Source organism: Phyllobates terribilis, unplaced genomic scaffold (genome assembly GCF_046119375.1).
Source record: "Phyllobates terribilis strain yellow unplaced genomic scaffold, ASM4611937v1 Scaffold_3__8_contigs__length_932513732, whole genome shotgun sequence".
In the NCBI taxonomy this organism is placed as follows: domain Eukaryota; kingdom Metazoa; phylum Chordata; class Amphibia; order Anura; family Dendrobatidae; genus Phyllobates; species Phyllobates terribilis.
Genome location: NW_027362763.1, coordinates 107,204,124 through 107,220,032, shown reverse-complemented (window position 1 = coordinate 107,220,032; position 15,909 = coordinate 107,204,124). Strand labels below are relative to the sequence as shown.

General features: G+C 43.7%; 1 protein-coding gene across 5 annotated transcripts in view; it reads left to right on the top strand.

Annotated features, from left to right (window-relative positions):
* Positions 1–12,967, top strand: part of CD2AP (CD2 associated protein) — an 84,813-nt gene extending 71,846 nt beyond the window's left edge. For all 5 annotated transcript variants that reach the window (XM_073674103.1, XM_073674101.1, XM_073674100.1 and 2 more), the window contains 6 exons: positions 3,945–4,087; positions 7,837–7,958; positions 8,224–8,310; positions 8,677–8,879; positions 9,154–9,217; positions 11,251–12,967. In XM_073674103.1, the coding sequence (XP_073530204.1) occupies positions 3,945–4,087; positions 7,837–7,958; positions 8,224–8,310; positions 8,677–8,879; positions 9,154–9,217; positions 11,251–11,292 (661 nt within the window). In that variant the 3' untranslated portion in view covers positions 11,293–12,967. The remainder of the gene's footprint in view (positions 1–3,944; positions 4,088–7,836; positions 7,959–8,223; positions 8,311–8,676; positions 8,880–9,153; positions 9,218–11,250) is intronic.
* Positions 12,968–15,909: the final 2,942 nt, after the last annotated feature.

The following is a 15,909-nucleotide window of genomic DNA, read 5'->3' as shown; positions in this document are numbered from 1 at the left end:
CATACATTACATTACTGATCCTGTACTGATCAGGAGTTACCTCATGTATTATACTCAAGAGCTGCACTCACTATTCTGCTGGTGGAGTCACTGTGTACATACATTACATTACTGATCCTGAGTCATATCCTGTCTTATACCCCAGAGCTGCACTCAGTATTCTGCTGGTGCAGTCACTGTGTACATACATTACATTACTGATCCTGTACTGATCCTGAGTCATATCCTGTATTATACTCCAGAGCTGCACTCACTATTCTGCTGGTGCAGCCACTGTGTACATACATTACATTACTGATCCTGAGTTACATCCTGTATTATACTCCAGAGCTGCACTCACTATTCTGCTGGTGCAGTCACTGTGTACATACATTACATTTCTGATCCTGAATTACATCCTGTATTATACCCCAGAGCTGCACTCACTATTCTGCTGGTGCAGTCACGGTGTACATACATTACATTACTGATCCTGAGTTACATCCTGTATTATACTCCAGAGCTGCACTCACTATTCTGCTGGTGCAGTCACTGTGTACATACATTACATTTCTGATCCTGAATTACATCCTGTATAATACTCCAGAGCTGCACTCACTATTCTGCTGGTGGAGTCACTGTGTACATACATTACATTACTGATCCTGTACTGATCCTGAGTCATATCCTGTATTATACTCCAGAGCTGCACTCACTATTCTGCTGGTGCAGTCACTGTGTACATACATTACATTACTGATCCTGTACTGATCCTGAATTACATCCTGTATAATACTCCAGAGCTGCACTCACTATTCTGCTGGTGGAGTCACTGTGTACATACATTACATTACTGATCCTGTACTGATCCTGAGTTACCTCCTGTATTATACTCCAGAGCTGCACTCACTATTCTGCTGGTGCAGTCACTGTGTACATACATTACATTACTGATCCTGTACTGATCCTGAGTTACCTCCTGTATTATACTCCAGAGCTGCACTCACTATTCTGCTGGTGCAGTCACTGTGTACATACATTACATTACTGATCCTGTACTGATCCTGAGTTACATCCTGTATTATACTCCAGAGCTGCACTCACTATTCTGCTGGTGCAGTCACTGTGTACATACATTACATTACTGATCCTGTACTGATCCTGAGTAACATCCTGTATTATACTCCAGAGCTGCACTCACTATTCTGCTGGTGCAGTCACTGTGTACATACATTACATTACTGATCCTGAGTTATATCCTGTATTATACCCCAGAGCTGCACTCACTATTCTGCTGGTGCAGTCACTGTGTACATACATTACATTACTGATCCTGAGTTATATCCTGTATTATACCCCAGAGCTGCACTCACTATTCTACTGGTGGAGTCACAGTGTACATACATTACATTACTGATCCTGAATTACATCCTGTATTATACCCCAGAGCTGCACTCACTATTCTGCTGGTGCAGTCACTGTGTACATACATTACATTACTGATCCTGAGTTACATCCTGTATTATACTCCAGAGCTGCACTCACTATTCTGCTGGTGCAGTCACTGTGTACATACATTACATTACTGATCCTGAGTTATATCCTGTATTATACCCCAGAGCTGCACTCACTATTCTACTGGTGGAGTCACAGTGTACATACATTACATTACTGATCCTGAATTACATCCTGTATTATACCCCAGAGCTGCACTCACTATTCTGCTGGTGCAGTCACTGTGTACATACATTACATTACTGATCCTGAGTTACATCCTGTATTATACTCCAGAGCTGCACTCACTATTCTGCTGGTGCAGTCACTGTGTACATACATTACATTACTGATCCTGAGTTATATCCTGTATTATACTCCAGAGCTGCACTCACTATTCTGCTGGTGCAGTCACTGTGTACATACATTACATTACTGATCCTGAGTTATATCCTGTATTATACCCCAGAGCTGCACTCACTATTCTGCTGGTGCAGTCACTGTGTACATACATTACATTACTGATCCTGAGTTACATCCTGTATTATACTCCAGAGCTGCACTCACTATTCTGCTGGTGCAGTCACTGTGTACATACATTACATTACTGATCCTGAGTTACATCCTGTATTATACTCCAGAGCTGCACTCACTATTCTGCTGGTGCAGTCACTGTGTACATACATTACATTACTTATCCTGTACTGATCCTGAGTTACATCCTGTATTATACTCCGGAGCTGCACTCACTATTCTGCTGGTGCAGTCACTGTGTAAATTTACAATAGATTTGTGTCCATATTTTATTGTTTTCAGGCCCCACAGCTCCGCCTAGAGGGCAGTTATAGACATTACAAGTTAACAACCTGAAACTACATACAGCTCTGGCAATAATTAAGAGACCCCTGCAAATGTTCATTTTCTCAGATTTTTCTCTTTCTAGGTATATTTTTAGTAAAATGTACATTGTTGTTTTATTCTATAAACTACTGACAACGTCTCCGAAATTCAAAGCTAAAATTTTTGTATTTATTTGCAGCAAATGTTAAATCGTCAAAATAATAAAAAAGAAACACCGTGCTTTCATAGTTTTTATTCACTTAGAAACAACAATACTCATGTTTTAACTCAGGAAGAGTTCAGAAATCAATATTTGGTGTAATAACCATGATTTTTAATCCCAGCTTTCATGCGTCTTGGCTGCTTTCCACCAGTCTTTCACGCTGCTTTTGGGTGACCTCATGCCACTCCTGCAGTTCTTCTTTGTTTGATGGCTTGTGACTATCCATCTTCCTCTTGATTACATTCCAGAGGTTTCCAATGGGGTTCAGGTCTGGAGATTGGGCTGGCCATGACAGGGTCTTGATGTGGTGCTCCTTCATGCACACATTGATTGACCTAGCTGTGCGGCATGGGGCATTGTCCTACTGGAAAAACCAGTCCTCAGAGTTGGGGAGCATTGCCTGAGCAGAAGGAAGCAAGTGTTTTTCAAGGATAACCTTGTATTGTATGCGGCCTGATTCATACGTGCTTCGCAAAGATTAACCTGCCCAATTCCAGCCTTGCTGAAGCATCCCCAGATCATCACCGATCCTCCACCAAATTTCACAGTGGGTGCAAGACACTGTGGCTTGTATGCCTTCTCCAGGTCTCCATCTAACCATTAGATGACCTGGTGTTGGGCAAAGCTGAAAATTAGACTCATCAGAGAAGATTACCTTACTCCAGTCCTCTATGGTCCAATCCTTATGCTCTTTGGCAAACTTCAGCCTGGCTTTGCTTCTCATTGATGAAAGGCTTTTTTCTTGCTTTACTTGACTTGAGGCCTCTAGGAGCCTTTTACCAACTGTTCTTGTCGTGCACTTCACCCCAGCTGCCATTTGCCATTCCTTTTGTAGGTCACTTGATGTCATCCTGCAGTTGCTGAGTGACATTGGAATAAGATGACAGTCATCCCGGTCAGTGGAGAGTCGCTTTCACCCTCTGCCGGTCTGTAGCTTTGTTGTCCCCAATGTCTGCTGCTTGACCTTGTTGTAATGGACTGCAGTCTTCGAAATTTTAAGGATGGAGGCAACATGACGCTCACTGTATCCCTATCTAGTAAAGCCAGAATTGAGCCACCCTTTTCCTCACTCAAGACTGTTCTTTTCAACTCCTTTGGCATGGTTAAAAGTTATTTTTTCATTCAAATTACTATTGGGCTATTCCTAGCACTTGCTTTGCCTTCCAGCTTGTCCTATTGCAAGAGGATTGTGACGACCACAGCAGTGTTTCTTATACTTTCCCTCGTTACATAAGATTCGGTTCAGGTGATCACCTAATCAGAAGCACATTAAGTAGAATGAGGTGGACGGTGGTTGGAATTCAGCTGACACTGGAATGGCTGTCAGACATGGAGAGAAAACTGGGCAGTGGTCTCTTAATTTTTGCCAGAGCTGTATACAGTAACCTTTGTGCTCCTCTCTCCTCAGGCCTAATGGGGAATCGTCTCTCAGTCGACCAAAGTCAGAACCTGAGCCATTTAGTAAAACGAAAATGGATCTAGAGCAAATTCTAAGTCGACCGAAATCTGTGGAGGTCGAACAGAGTGCGGTGAAAAGCCCGAGAGAGAACGGTACGTAGATGGAGATGTGGCGGCTGGGTATATGTGGGGACTTGGAGGACGCCCGTCTCCTAATGCATGACCTGTGTGTGGAAGTGTTCATCATCATCATCATCATCACGTCCCTGCCCTGATGTGTGAGGATACAGATAACCCAGCACCCCGGTGACTTTCCTTCTCTCCATGACACACTCGCCTCTTTCCTCCTCCTTTTAGTTTGCATGCCTCATGTGACTTCCGGTCACTCGCACCTCACCGGGTGACTCTTCATCGCTGTCCCTTCTTGCTGAGCTTTCTGGCATGTGAGCATTTCATTCCATATATAAACAGGAGTCGGGGTGCACAACCTGCGCCCCGTGATCTGGAGTGTCCATGTCCTAGAGGAGCGGCACGCAGCTCAGGAGCATGGATGGGCATTCACAGCCATTTCTGCGCCCCCCCTAAAAGCAGTAGACCCCCAGCACTTATCATACATTTATGGCATATTTTTATCATCACTCCTGACATTTATTGTACACGTGCGGTGGATATTGGGTGGGCTGCAGTATTTAAGGGTCCATTCTGATGCCCATTGGCACCACTGCAACACTATCTCACGGTGCTGATGAGTTGCCAGGGGTCTTCTGAATGCCCCCATCATTTCCATCTTTGCATTTCTATGAAGCTCAAAAAACTCTTAAAAACTGAAAATTGGAGACTCCTCCCCCCCCCCTTTTTTTTTTTTAATCAAAAAAGAAATAAAGTAAACCTTTTGTATCTCCACATCTGATCTATGAAAATATAAAATTATTCAATTATTAATTTTTTTAATTTATTTATTATCAATTACTTAGGGTTAATGCAGCAAAAGAAAGAGAATCAAAACACCAGAATTGCCTCTTTTTAGTCCCAAAAATGCAGTAAAAAGCGATTTAACATGCCATATACATGCTCTCAAATCATACCAATAAAGACTACAGCTCTCTGTGCAAAAAAAAAAAATGCCCCACCCTCCCCAAGTAGGAATTTTTTATTTTTTTTTGTCAGTCAAAGCTATAGGTCATCCCATTAAAAAAATAAATAAATAAACATCCCTTGTATGGCCATGTTGACAGGAGAAGCACAAGAATTGGCTGCATCCAAAAGCGTGAAAGTGATTCCCCTCCCTAAAGGTTTCAGCACTGCACTTGAGAGCTGTCCAGTATGACAATGTGACCCTCAGGCCATAAAAGATTGAGCCCCCTCCCCCATCATCGGACCAGACATTAATAAATGGTAGGCATGTCCATCCAATGGTGCAGATCACCACAAAGGGGCTCCCAATGCCCCTCTGTTTGCTTTTCTCTGCATGTCCACACTCTTTGCTTCTTTTTTTCAAATGTTTTCTTTTTTTTTTTCTTCTGCTTTGCAAAGTAATTTTGTTTTCACAATCTTTGTTCTAGACATTCCTCTCCTTGACTTTTCTTTCCAGATTTTGTTTCCTCTCCTGTTTGCCATGTATCCCTTCTTTCGTGTCAGGAACTTCCCCTCCCACCCTTCTCCATTTTGGTAAGATCATGTTCTCTCGGCCGTCCTGCGTTTGAAATGATGAATTTAGAGATCTTTAGTTTATAGGGAACCTGTCAACCAACTCACAGGCGGCACGAAATCCTGAGCGGCTCCTGATACAGAGAGCTGTGATGTCGTATTAAACACTGCAGCATATGAGATTAAAGAATATAAGTGTAGACAAGTCCTGTGATCGCTCCCTCTGCCGGGCTCATCCCCAGACACCCAGAGCTGCAAGGAGACTCACTGGACACTGCTCCTTTTTCCTACATTGTTTTAAAGAGAAAGAGAATGTATTATCAGAAAATAATCTATTGTTTAAATCAGGTTTTAATATTAAATGTCTTTACTTCTTTTTACTTAGAATGTGTTTTCAATTATCAATAATATCATTCTCATTATCAACCGACAGGAGCTCAATGGTACCATCTTTATATACACAGGATCCACGATTCATAATAGGTGATGTCACAGCTCACCTCCTCCTCCTGTACAATGACTGATAACACCTCTATATACAGTAGATAACACAGGATCCACCTGGTTTTAGCAATAGGTCCTGTTCTGAGGGTGATCCGGTCTTCCCTGCACAGCAGATTCCCAGCCCTGGGGTCATGTTTCTGCTGGGTTGTCCATGATCAGTGCCCGTGTCATCCAGAGCAGGGATTGTCATATTTCAGGGTCAGGAGCGCAGTCTTGGGTTCACCATCTGAAATGGATCTACGATCATCCATCTATCTTACGTGAAATGTGAATGTCTACCATTAAACAACATCTATATTCAGTATTTTTTCTACTATCATTATTTTAACTTTTTTTTTTTTCACAGAACATTTTTGTTACTGTGCATGGCTGTCACAGCATGGCTCTCCCAGCTCCCCCGCAATAGCCACAGCACGGCTCTCCCGGCTCCCCCGCAGTAGCCGCAGCGCGGCTCTCCCGGCTCCCCCGCAGTAGCCGCAGCGCGGCTCTCCCGGCTCCCCCGCAGTAGCCGCAGCGCGGCTCTCCCGGCTCCCCCGCAGTAGCCGCAGCGCGGCTCTCCCGGCTCCCCCGCAGTAGCCGCAGCGCGGCTCTCCCGGCTCCCCCGCAGTAGCCGCAGCGCGGCTCTCCCGGCTCCCCCGCAGTAGCCGCAGCGCGGCTCTCCCGGCTCCCCCGCAGTAGCCGCAGCGCGGCTCTCCCGGCTCCCCCGCAGTAGCCGCAGCGCGGCTCTCCCGGCTCCCCCGCAGTAGCCGCAGCGCGGCTCTCCCGGCTCCCCTTCCCCATTGGCATAGCAGACTGTTGGCTAAATGTATGGGCAAAAAGTGAAGCAGAGGGCAGATTATACAGGTGTTGTGGGGCCTGGTTTCATCCTCACGGCCTCTGACATATTTTTTTGAAACAGCTATTTGTTTGATATATGTAATAATTGTTGGACACAGTAATGTTTCTGCCTTGAAATGAGGTTTATTGTACTAACAGAAAATGTGCATTCTGCATTCAAACAAAATTTGACAGGTGCATAAGTATGGGCACCCTTATCATTTTCTTGTTTTAAATACTCCTACCTACTTTTTACTGACTTACTAAAGCACTTTTTTTGGTTTTGTAACCTCATTGAGCTTTGAACTTCATAGCCAGGTGTATGCAATCATGAGAAAAGCTACTTAAAGTGGCCACTTGCAAGTTGTTCTCCTGTTTGAATCTCCTCTGAAGAGTGGCATCATGGGCTCCTCAAAACAACTGTCAAATGATCTGAAAACAAAGATTATTCAACATAGTTGTTCAGGGGAAGGATACAAAAAGCTGTCTCAGAGATTTAACCTGTCAGTTTCCACTGTGAGGAACATAGTAAGGAAATGGAAGAACACATCGCTGTAGCGGCAGGACGTCTGCCCGAGGCCTGCACACGGCTGTCTACGTCTGGTGACCGGCAGATCCTTTGTATGCACCGTGCGGCTTGCCCTCCCCTGTGAGCCGGAGGCTCCATGTTGGTTTCATCTCGATGATACGGTCAAGCTCATTCTGTATCATTTTTCTGCTGCTACATCTATTTATATGTGAGAATCGCTTAAATGACAATACCATAAACTCTTGTGAATGTGATCTCCTGGCCGTGGGAAGGATTGAATGCTGCTCTTGGATGTACCTCGGCCCCTCATATGTCTGCAATCTACGTTGTTTAGATTATTGCCAGTTAAGCAATTTTCCTGAGTCTGACTGCGCTGATGATGAACTCTGCGCTTTCTCTTGTTCAGCGCCCTCCGAACTCAGCTTTGATGATGTGCTGACTACCTCAGAAAACCTCTCCCACCCCACTGCCAGCAGACCAAAGATGCCCGGCAAGAGACCCCCGGGGCGCTTCAATGGTTTGCCCGCTGTAAGTACCACAGTGCTTTTAAAGGGGATGCTGGATTTGGGTGGGTACGAACATCCCCAGATAATCTCATCCTCGGGGGGCACCGATTGCTGGCCAAAGTGGTGACCGCGCCAGGAAAGAGAGATGCTACTTTTTTTTATGGTGGCCACATAGATGAACATTGACTGTCACTTTCCCAGCACTGCCGTAACATGTCTGCTATGAGGTGACCCCCTTTAATTCCTCGATAATGTCAGACTAATGGTTTTCTACTTATTTGTTGTAGCAAAACAAAGACTTGACTGAGGAGCCGAAGGTGCATCACGAGGAAGAGGAGGAAAGTGCCAAACCATCGACACCGGATGTAAAGAAGGTATCCAGTACTGTGAAGGGCTTGTCCTATTATCTGCCTGTCTACTTAGTCTACAGGATGATCGCTGGGCGTCTGACCTTTTGTGAGCAGTACTGAGCATGTGCTACCATTGCTCCATTCAAGGTTGCACATGCTCAGTATGGTTACACTCAGAGGGCACTTTGTTTCGTTTTCTTGGTCGGTCGAGGTCATATTTTTTTCACAGCAGTAGCTGACAAAAAAACCATTATATATTTTGTCTGCCGAGCACATCGGCCCTTACATTCTAGGTCACAATGTACGAGGTGTGAACAGACACAAGACGGTCGGACGGCTGGAGAGGCTTCCATTGTTTTTGTAATATACCTTTTTATTCCTTTATTTCAGCCATCGGTGCTTGCGGCGTCCATGTCTATATTCTCACCCATGTCGGCCGTGTCCAGACCCAGCTTCACTCCCCTTAGCCCCGTGGTGACGGACGTCAAACCAAAACTTGATTTTGTGGATGGGAAAAAGAGCGAGGTGGAGGAGTTAAGAGCACAGATTGGCGAGCTGCTGACCATGGTGGACGCGCTCAGGAAAGAACATAGGTACTGGGGACGGTCTGTTATATTAAATGTAGAGGGAGGTTGGAAGGCAGGAGGATCACAATGTGGAAATGTCTGGTCTGTGGGGGTCTGGAAGGTCCTGTGTATCAGGGGAAGACATGGTGGTGCTGGGTTGTGCTACATCATGCTCTCGCTTGCATCTTCACCACCTTTTCCCTTACACAGACACATAGATTTATTTATTTTTGTTCTGTTCTCAGAATATTGCAGCTAGAACGTTGATCGTGGTCTGAACCTTTGCACTTTTTTGTCCTAGGAGTGAGCTGGATAAACTAAAGCGAGATCTAGAAGAGGAGCGGATGCTGCGCAGCGGTTTAGAAGTGAGTGAGGTCGGCCGGCTCGTTTGATCTACGATTCCAGGGGCCAGATAACATGTACTGAGCGCCATGGTTGTCCTTGGCCGCGTCTCTGCATTACTGTGCATTGGGTAATGTAGCTTTGTGGTCCCTATGCAGAGGTCCCTGTGCAGCCCATACAGCGGGTTTTGGTAGAATCCATATAAAGTGAAGAAACCCCTTTAAAACCCTAATTTTTTTTAAGATAATCTCATTGAATTAAAGGTCTGAGCTCCATTTACAAAATGCTGTGCCAATATGTCCTGTGTATTCGTACTACGTGAACTTTTCCAAATTTTTTTTTGTTACACCCACAAACCTAAATGTATTGGGATTTTGTGATACCAACACAAAGTAGCAATTATTTGTTAAGGCAATTATTCAGGGTTTTCTAATTATAAAATATAAATCTGAAAATTGTAAGGTGCATTTGTATTCAGCCCCTAAGTCAATACTTTTGTAGGACCACCTTTCACTGCAATCACTGCTGCAGTCTTTTGGGGTCGGTCTCTACCAGCTTTCCACATCTAGAGGCGACATTTTTGCCCCTTCTTCTTTGCACACTCGCTCTCGTTCAGTGAGCTTGTTCTGTGAACAGCAATTTTCACGTCTTGTCACAGATTCTAAATGGGATTTCGGTCTGCATTGTGACTGGGCCATTCACAAACATGAATATGCTTTGATCTGAACCATCCATTGTATCTCTCAGGATGTTAAAGGGGTTGTCCACTACTTTGACATTTATGCCCTGTCCATAGGATAGGGCATCAATGTATGATCAGCCGGGGTCCGCAAGCGGCACCACCGCCGATCAGCTGTCATCTGTGCCGGCGGCGGCAGCCACCGGTCGGAAGTCCTTACCCGTGGTGCCTGGCCGTCAAGTTGTAGTGGCCGCCACTTGTAACTGCACATCCGTCTCTCATTCAATTGAATGGGAGGCGTATGTGCAGTACCCCTTGGCGGCCACTACAACTTGACGGCCAGGCACCGCAGGTAAGGACTTCCGTCCGGCGGCTGGCACCTGTAGCATATGATCGGCGGGGGTGCCGCGTGAGGGACCCCGGCTGATCATACATTGATGCCCTATCCTATGGATAGGGCATCAATGTCAAAGTAGTGGACAACTTCTTTAATGGTCGTTGTCCTGCTGGAAAGTGAACCAAGCCCAAGTCTTTTGCAGCCTCTAACAGGTTTTCCTCCAGGATTGCCCTGTATTTAGCTTCATCCATCTTCCTATCAACTCTGACCAGCTTCCCTGCCCCTGCTGAAGAAAAGCCTCCCCACAGCATGATGCTGCTACCACCATGTGTGATAGTGGGGATGGTGTTTTAGGGTGATGTGCAGTGTTTAGTTTTTCCGCCACGCATAGCGTTTTGTAGTTAGCCCAAAAAGTTATCCTTTGATCTCATCTGACCAGAGCACCTTCTTCCACATGGTCACTGTGTCCCCTACATGGCTTTTTGAAAACTGTAAATAGGACTTCTCATGGCATGTTTTCAAAAATGGCTCTCTTATTGCCTCTCCATAAAGGACAGATTTGTGGAGTAAACGACAAATAGTTGTCCTGTGGACACATTCTTCCACCTGAGCTGTGGTTCTCTGCACCTCCTCCAGAGTGACCATGGGCCTCTCGGCAGCTTCTCTAATTAGTGCTCTCCTTGCTAAGGATGTCAGGTTAGGTGGACGGCCATGTCTTGGTAGGTTTGCAGTTGTACTACACTTCCATTATAGGATGATGGATTGAACAGTGCTCAGTGAGATGCTCAGAGATTGGGCTATTTTTTATAACCCAACCCCGCTTTACTCTTCTCCACAACTTTATCCCTGACCTGTCTGGTGTGTTCCTTGGTTTTCATGATGCTGTTTGATCACTAATGTTCTCATAGAAACCTCTGAAGCCTTCACAGAACCGCTGTAGTTATATTGAGAATAAATTACACATGCAATGTACTAATTATGTGACTTCTGGAGGCAATTGGTCACAAAAATGAAACTAAATCTTGTTTTATCCTCTACAGAGTGAAATCGACAAGCTGAAAAAGGCTGTACAGTTGTCATGAGACGCCCGGGTCCTGCAACCTTTAATTTTTTTTTTGTTTGTTTGTTTTTTTTTTCTCCCTTCATTCACCGAAGCATAATTAAACCTATTACGATGGACTATTTTTTTTTTTTTTTTTCTTCCAAAAAATTATTTTCATAGTTCATTTTTTTTATTTTTTTTTTATGCCAATACGATATAAGGGGCCTTACCGTCTTACTGTGCCGGAGCCGCGATCCTCCTGTGCATAACTGGGTTTGCTTGAATATACTACTGAACTTGTATGTATAGAGAGGGATTTGTGTATCAGACTTTTATTAAATACGTATAATTGTAATTTTATATAAAAAAAAACTATGTCTATTCCCTAAAATAATGGGGATATCCTTTTTTTTTTTTTTTTTTTTTTTGGGCAAATTATGTGTAATATAATCCTATCAGGGGTCTCCATATAGCCTTAGAGCATCGCTAGCCGATATTTTCCTATGCTCGGAAAGGGAAATATATTGATTTTTTTTTTTTTTTTTTTTGTATATTTTAGCTTTTTCTTATCCAGAATCGCCCACGGTTGTGCCTGCGCGCAGCTCGAGTATTAATAACAAGCTGTGTATAATTAGATTTATATGAAATGGCTCTGTTAATGTACTGTATGTTGGAAGCATCTCGTATATGGATTTTTTTTTTAATTATATATATATATATATATATCTGGCCATCATGTCACTTGCACTAGGATGTATACAAGGGATCGTGTTAGGGTGCATCTGCACGGTAATCAAGGGAGGTGCTGCTAAAAGTTAGCTCCAGGGTGCAAACAGGTGTACTGCCCTGATCAATGGGCATGGGGTACTGTCCCTTTTAAATGGCTATCTAATTTCTCAGTTTTCAAGAGCTCTGCACGATTGTGACCACAACTTTTATAGACCGCGTTTAAGGGCTTGTGGAGGACTATTGATGGTTACGTCCTATCCAAAGGATAGATCATTAATGTCAAGTGAGCACCCTTAGCTGTTGTTGGGTCCCCTCTGTCCACCAGAACTGCAGAGCTCCATACACCGTCTAGTGGCCATTCTCAGGTATTGCAGCTCCAATAAAATTGACGAGTACCAAGAGCAGCCACTACACAATTGTACGGACTTTGTACACTGTGTACATCCTGGTTATTGATCCCCGCCGCCACCACCGATCAGATATTGATTACCTATCCTAAGGATATAAGAGCCCCCATCCTTTATCAATTGTTATTCAATAACAGCAAGCAGAGGTTTTGAAAACGGTGAAATCGATGAAACTGGAACAACCCGTTTGAGGATCTGGCATAGGGGGGACCTTCTGACGCACCCTTTAGATTTAACCTTTTCAGTGCCTGCCCCTGTTTAGAGCGCTGCAGCCTCGCGACATTCGAGGTCTGACGGATGCAGTTGAGTCTGAGCATTGCGCTTACAGCGGACTATTCCCGAATTCACCCAGAAATCTCATTGCCACCCACTTTAGTTTCCTTCCTCCTTCTCTTTTGTAAAGACGAGATCTGCCGCCCCTAACGCCGGGGGCCATAGAGACTGTTCAGCACTATGCAATACTTTATACGCCTTTCTTATCCCTTTCCCAATAATAAATGTAAAATCCGTTATTCCCATTTCATTAAGATAATAACAGAAATTATGTATATTTTATATTAAAAAAAATTAAAAATTCAATCTCCAGACAAGTAAACGATCGATAAATATGTGTGATTGTCTATAGGGGGGTGTGGGAAATCAGTGATCAATGTTCTGTCTAGATTTGTATTTTGTGCTATGGTCACTTTAAAGGGTATGTCCATCCCCAGTGAATAGAAGTCCGAGTCGCCCTCTTCTGGCAAGTGGTTAAATAATTAGTATTTTTTTTTTTTAAGCTAAATGCGAGAAAGCTGGAGATGACCACTGTTGTATTTTGGATCCACAATTCTGCATTGATTATCTTTTTTTGGGAGAGGGTGGTCACGGCTCCATATTCCCTGTAAGTCCAGATTTAAGTGTTAATTTTTTGGCTTACTTAAGCCGCCACTAGGGGGAGCATACTGTTATAATCCACCTGTATACACTGAGCTCGTAAGCTCCCTCTAGTGGTGACTGCACAAAGCCAGAATTTTATCATTTCTCTTTTCTATGCATGGGGATTTAAAGCTCAGAAAACGGATATTAAGAATTAATTTGACTTTTTTTTTTTCTCATTTAAAGGATTTATATTTACTGGGGATTACTATTATTTTTTTTAATGGTCCGTGCTCAATAAATTCTAAGCGATCTACTGCTCTCCAATGTCAGAGCCATAACTGCGGTCTCTTATTAGAGGCAGTGGCTGTGATGTAAAATACAGAAATGGCCCCCAAGGACTAAGTCCCGGCAGCAGAGTGGAGTGCTGGGATTTGTAGTTTTCTTGTATGGCCACAGGTCGCTTATCTCAGGCTGGTTCTGTACGCAGGAATTTGCATGTAGACAATCAGTATCGGTGATATTAATATACGAATTAATGGCCTTTTTTTCTTTTTCTTCCGTGTAGCAATAAATTTGATAAAGTTCAATGGGGGGGGGATAGCTGATGTCATTCTTTGTAAGCTGCTATGAATGTTTCCAGCCACAGGAGGCGCCGCATTAATGTCCGTTTTATGTCAGTTGTGAATACCGAACATTCCAGATCCCGCGAAGCTGCTTTATGTCAGCGCATCGAAATGACTGTTTACAGGTGCTGTAATATAATGCATGCTTTCAGGGCAGATAATAAAATGATTGAATTTTCCACAAGTGTCTCTCGTCTTCATTTTTATCCCTTTCGGAAAGACCCCACTCGTCTTGTTTTTGCATGACGAAGAGAAACAAGTCACAAATTGTGTATCCTGACTGCGAGTCTGCTCTTAAATCAGTACAACGTAATGTAGAGAATCCAGTGCCTGCACCTCCCGCAGCAGGAACGGCAATTGAAACTAACGGTTCTGATCCTGATGAAGAAGATGTTGATTGGCATGATGTTTTTCCTGATCCGGTATAACCGGAGGGTCAATCGCACTTGCTGAGCCAATCAGAATTAAATGATCTGGTAAGAGATCTGTCATTATCGAAAAGTCAGAACTTCTAGCTTCTAGACTTTGGGAATGGAATTTGCTACAATGAGGCACCACAGCGTCACACTTTCGTCATCGACCCAAACCAAGCTAGCTGCATGCTAGGCAACGGAAAGCGATGTCTGTTTCTGTACCGATGTACGAGACGCGTAAATGGTTTTATGATGGAGTTAGATGGTGCACAAGTTCCCGATGAATGAAGGCTATTCATAGACTCTAGCAAAACTAGTTTGAAAGCTGTAACGAAAAAAACATCTGTTCCATTGGTTCATGCGGTTGGAATGAAGGAGGCCTGTGCTTCTATCGAGTTAATTTTTAAAATGAACAAATACTCAGAAATGGAAACGTTTTGCTGACCTGAAAGTGGTGCTGCTTGGCCTACAGTTAGGGTACACAAAGCATGTGTGTTTCTTGTGTCTACGATACAGTCGCGATGACCGCAATCATTACAAAAATGAGACCGTGGCCTCTGAGTCCAGCACGCAGTTGGTCGATCCATTTCAAGTTTATCTTCCACTACTTCAAATTAAACTTTGTTTTATAAAAAATGTTGTAGTTGCAATTGATCATGATGGAAATGGTTTCCAGTATTTGAAAGAGAGGTTTAGCACACTGAAAACTGAGGCTAAAATAAAGGGCCGAATTTTTATTGGCCCCGAAATCAACAAACTAATGCACGATGACACCTTCAGAACAAAACTCAACCCTCAGGAACTTGCACCTTTGTGCTACTAGGGCCGAACTTCCATGGGCTGAGTGAGCTGAAAACTATGCTGAATCAGTAGACCATATGCTTTAAAGCCTATGAACAACTTGGCTGCTGAATGTCATTGAAAACTCATTTCTTACATTCCCATCCTGACTTTTTTTCCACCCAATTTGAGACACGCAAGTGACGCACATTGAGAGAGGTTCCATAAAGACATTTCTACCATGGAGAATCCCAACATGTTGGGGGGGGCTACTGCCGGTTTTTGCAACGCTCCCACATGACCGCTCACAAGCGCAAAAGCAGATGCCTGAAGCGCTCTTAACAGTACTGGACCTTGCTCAAGGAAGAATTTTAAACTGGAATACGAGATTTTTTTGAAGTTTCTTATTCCATTACTTTTTCATATTAATGTTTACTACGAAAATTTTGATGTAGATCGGGTAATTGTTGGTGTAAAACTTGTTCTGTACAAAATTATTCAATGCTTTCCAAGTGCTTAACTCATTTGGGCAAACTTATGCATCACAAAATTTCCAATAGTTCTGACTTGGAATTTGGAATATGCACACTCAATTTAATATAGGACACGTGGTTTTTGCTCAGCAGACAATTTTTTTTTTGTTGTGCTGTGTAATAGGACCACGCTGATATCAGTGAGCTCTTTACCACCAGCCATTCTATCACGTTATTAAAGGCAGGTGGCATGGCGGGGGTCCGGATGTTATACACCAGGGGGCAATGGGGCTGAATGATTAACCTGAATTCAATGATTAATGGTAACCTTTGAGGTCCCACGTGCCTCCAGAACCACCAGCAGATGTGTCTAC